Source organism: Ziziphus jujuba, chromosome 3 (assembly GCF_031755915.1).
Source record: "Ziziphus jujuba cultivar Dongzao chromosome 3, ASM3175591v1".
Classification (NCBI taxonomy): domain Eukaryota; kingdom Viridiplantae; phylum Streptophyta; class Magnoliopsida; order Rosales; family Rhamnaceae; genus Ziziphus; species Ziziphus jujuba.
The window spans coordinates 15,589,111-15,593,728 of NC_083381.1; the positions used below are offsets into that span (position 1 = coordinate 15,589,111).

At 32.7% G+C, this 4,618-nt stretch overlaps 1 protein-coding gene across 1 annotated transcript; it reads left to right on the forward strand.

The window, feature by feature from the left end:
- Positions 1-1,858: 1,858 nt before the first annotated feature.
- Positions 1,859-4,010, forward strand: LOC107433189 (persulfide dioxygenase ETHE1 homolog, mitochondrial). The gene is made up of 5 exons (XM_060815992.1): positions 1,859-2,118; positions 2,567-2,695; positions 2,883-2,990; positions 3,660-3,794; positions 3,966-4,010. Exons 1-5 carry the CDS (start codon positions 1,861-1,863, stop codon positions 3,993-3,995), a joined length of 660 nt encoding a protein of 219 aa, XP_060671975.1. The 5' UTR covers positions 1,859-1,860; the 3' UTR covers positions 3,996-4,010.
- Positions 4,011-4,618: the final 608 nt, after the last annotated feature.

A 4,618-nucleotide genomic window follows, 5' to 3' on the forward strand; every position in this document is an offset into this window, starting at 1 on the left:
ATGAGTACTTCACAATCATGCATGAGTCAAAGCTCAATTTTACAAAACTAAAAGGCCAACTTGGGCACTCTTGGATAGTTTGGATCTCAACTTGTTTTACTCATAACTTTCAAACTATAGCTCTGTTTTTGACGTACTACTATTCTACGGACTTGGATCAATATGTACTCTACAACGGTGCCTCAGCTAAAGCCAAGTTCCATCCAGAACAAAAAGTCAAAATTTTGACCCTATCAGTCAACGATCAACCTCGATCAATGTGTAAAAATTCCGATGTACTTTGGGACGGGATGTTACATTTATTCCCTTAACTATGCTACTTTTGCACTTTTTCTCTAAACTAAAAAATTCATTATATTGCCTTCGTACTATAATTCCATAGTTTGGATCAATCATGTGGTTTTTTTCTAATAAATTTGACACACTTAGATAAATATATTGTCCATAAAGTAAAATGAAATTTAATAAAATAGTTCCGGATAGAATTGTATAAGTTGAATATGTTTAATTTCTTCAAATTCATTTTCGAACTATATGATTGGACTCAATCAATAGGAAATTAATAGTCCACGGATGCAATTTTGGGGGTTGGTTATTTGAAAGAGGGGAGGGGGGAGGGAGGGAGGAGGTGCAAGTGCAAAAAATTAAGGAATTATTTTCTCTAATGGGGTGTTTAGGTAGTGGTAAAGCTAGTGGGAATTTAAAATTCTTTAAGAAAATAAAATTTTCTCCTGTTTGGATAATTTTTAAGATAAGGAATTTGTGGGTCCCAGTGGAAAATAAATCTTGTAATGTGGAAAACTGATAGGTAAAGTGGATCCTACTAAAGATATGTCTTTCTAAAATTTCCTGAGAAACTGATATTAAGTATTTTTTTAAATACAATTTTATCCTTTAATTTTAATGTATCAATTTCTTTAATTACGTATAGGTTCTATTTTCCTCTATAATTAACCAAACACTATAAAAAGAATCCTAAGAAAACTCATTCTCAGGAAACTGAATCACAAGAAACTGATTTCCAAGAATTAGTTTCCTTCAATACTTTTCTTTTTACCAAACACCCCATAAGGGTATGTTTGGTTTATGGAATAAATATAGGAATGGTATGTTTGGTTTATGGAATAAATATAGGAACAGAATATCTAATCTACAGATTTTAATTTTTCTATGTTTGGTAAATTTTTAAATTTAGCAATAGTTATTCCAAAGGAATAGATATTCCTTCATTTAAAGTAATAACACTTCCTTTTTAAAACTTCATAATTCACATCTTTATATTTCAATCTAAATAAACTTTAAAATATTCTTACCATATTTAGATTTACATTGATTATCTCATATTAAAATGTATATAAATAAATAAATATAAAATTTAACTTTTAATTAATTTTTATCAAATTTGAATATTTTTAGGAAAACAAATATTTATAAAAGCTAAACTTTTATTTTAAGTCAATATTTTTACCAAACATTACCTAAGTTTTTTCACTTAACATATTTAAGACTATATATCCTCAACAATATTTATCTTAATTTTCTTTTGAAGTAGTTATATGTAGCGGTGTAAATTTGGGCTACCAAGTCTGGCTCAAACCCAAAAATTTGGGTTTGATAGATTTGGACAAGGTTTTTTAAAAATGGGGAGATAATTCAAACTAGGTTTGGGCGTTTGGCCAGTATATCATATCTAAAAGGGTTTTTTCGAAAACTAGCCACTTTACAATTGCATTTTAGAAAAATAGCAAATTTTTTTATTTTTTTAAAAACTAACCAATATTTTACCCGTTTGGACTAAAGTACCCTTATCTATAATTTTTTTTTTTTTTGTTCTTTTCTCTATCAAAAGGCCTGCTGGCCATGAATCTCATCCGCTGCTGCTTATCTCTTGCTCGGAGATCTCCTTCCCATTTCCTGAATCTCTCCACCACGCAAACCCTAGTCTCTCCATCATCATCTCGCTCTAAGTTGATCACCTTCCAAACAATGGTCTCGCGCGCTTACACAACGCCGTCTCATTCTTCCGGGAAGCTACTCTTCCGTCAGCTCTTCGAGAAGGATTCCTGCACCTATACTTACTTGCTCGCTGATGTCTCTCATCCCGATAAACCTGCTCTGGTTAGCTTTCCTTTCCATGTCAAATTGATCTCTAATGTTGATTAATGTTCTTTCAGATATTTATTTTGTTTTTTTATTTCCTCTTAGAAAGTTCGCATTTTTATTATTATTATTATTTTTTATTTTTTTTTGGGTTTCCCGCTTGTTTATGTTTTGATGTAAAAATACTTAGTAACTTGCAAATTTATACATATCTAAAATGTAGGATTGTGCCATTTCAGAATTAGCATCGAGCATCGATCACTTTTTATGATTATTATTGCAATTTTATTTTAGGCTCAACAATGTAAATTTTACGTTGTCCTGTTCACGATCGAAGCACGTAACTTCTTAATAAGGATTCATGTCATTGAGGAAATTTTTTGTCCTGAAAATATGCTGTAAGAATCTTAGACCTGCGTACGCAAATTTGATGCATTCGTATTACATGTGTTTATTTGATTTGCAGTTGATTGACCCAGTTGACAAGACAGCGGAGAGAGACCTTTCCCTTGTTAAAGAGTTGGGACTCAAGTTAATTTATGCTATGAACACGCATGTCCATGCTGACCATATAACTGGCACTGGCCTCATAAAGGTTTGATACCACTTACCTACATAAATATAATAAGTAATTTTGCCTTTTGTTGCTTTGAATTTCTTCGCCAAAGTGCTAGTTTATCATTAGAGTTTGTTTCTATTTGATGCTGTAGAAACAAAAATGGAAATTTAGCTTTTTTATTTTCTTTAAGCATTCCACTGATATGTGAATTTGTTTATTGTAGACCAAGGTTCCAGGTGTGAAATCTGTCATTTCTGAAGCAAGCAAATCAAAAGCGGACCTCCTGATTCAAGCTGGTGATAAGATATATTTCAGTGACCTGTTTTTGGAGGTTGGACCAAAGCAGCTTGTTACTTATATAATTAGTTTTTTACAAAGTGGAGCAGAGAAGCTTGTTGTTTCTGTTGTTATTTTATTTTATGGAGAACTATATTATACAGAAGCATGCATACTTGTTTCTGTTACCAAAGAAATTGAGAATATTATTAGGTTGTGAAAAAATCTTAGGGTGAATGTCTGTTCATATGCATGGTGAAGCAGTAGCCATACTAGTTCCCAGTTTCTTTCTTGAATCTTGAGCACTGTTTCAGAATAGTCCATCATCTATTTGTTGAGCCTGCTTAGTTTTCAATCTACATGATTTATTTATTTGTTTATGTATTTGTTGTTAAGAATCTGGAATATGACTTCTTTGGCTTATTTCCTGGGCTTGTTTTATGTTAAAAAGGTTTCAAGTAAATCCATCTGTGTGAAGCCAGAGTTGATGCATAGCTATCTTTGCTGTTCTAAATGTGTTTTTACTCAAATCTCGAGGAAAGTCACATTTAAAGTTTATGGAATTAAATAAATCCCAAAGTGTATGCTGATGCATTCCATTTCTGGTGCAACAGTAACCAGTGATCCTTGCTGGTGACAGCTTGTGTTGTGTGTTAGTAGATATGGATGTGGACACGTCTATAGATGTGCATATAGGTGTGTTTATAAGTAAATTTTGTTGCAGGTTCGATCTACTCCAGGCCATACTTTTGGCTGTGTTACATATGTTACAGGGGATGGCCCTGATCAGCCCCAACCAAGGATGGCCTTTACTGGGGATGCCTTACTAATACGTGGTTGTGGAAGAACTGATTTTCAGGTTTAGGTGTCAAATCCTCATTCTTAACATCTTCAAAATGTTTTTGACAGTTTTTTCAGAAACAGAAAATTGTAGATGGCCTTCCAATGTACTTCTTATTTCATTCTTGAAATGAGGAGTGTTGATTAATTTATAAGGTAGCTTGATTTAATTTCTTTTATCTGCTTGCAGGGTGGGAGTTCACATGACATTTTTTGTTGAAGGGTTATTTTATTTTACTTGGACACAGCTATTCTCAGTTCTTCAATTCTTGTTTTGTTTTTCCCTGGTTCCTTTGTCTCTGCATTTATTCAGTGGACTAAATCTGCATTGTATGTGCATACAGGTCCCATTTGGGACCCATTCATGCATTCTGGAGGGTTTCAATGCCAATTGCTGGAAATGTAGTTTGGGGTCTATGATTTGACTGGAAAACTATCTTGATTGTTGTTACCATCGATTTATGTGAAATTGAGATTTTTCCTTTTTTGAAATCCTATGTGAAAGTGAGGTTGATGATTATGATTTTAATGACAGTGCTTATCTTATAAATATTCGTTCTTTTTATTAGCATGGATCACTGTATGTGCTGACCAGATTACATCTTTCCACTTTATTAGCTTATTAACTACCAGTATTTGAGCATGCAACACAAATAAGTGTTCCTATTACTTGAACAATTTTGGTTGATTTGTGTTGAGAATTTGAACTTCAATCAAATTAGTTATGATCATTGTTGCAGTCAAGTTTTGATGGAGTCTCTCATTTCTAAGTTCATTGTACATGTCATGGTTTTTAAAGGTGTAGAAGCTAGATGATATTTTGAAAATCAATCTCCTTTCACT

Coding starts and splice junctions, on each gene's coding strand:
- LOC107433189 (XM_060815992.1), top strand. CDS start 1,861: ATGAATCTCATCCGCTGCTGCTTATCTCTTGCTCGGAGATCTCCTTCC. Junction 2,696..2,882: donor CTGGCACTGGCCTCATAAAG/GTTTGATACCAC, acceptor TGTTTATTGTAG/ACCAAGGTTCCAGGTGTGAA. Junction 2,991..3,659: donor TCAGTGACCTGTTTTTGGAG/GTTGGACCAAAG, acceptor ATTTTGTTGCAG/GTTCGATCTACTCCAGGCCA.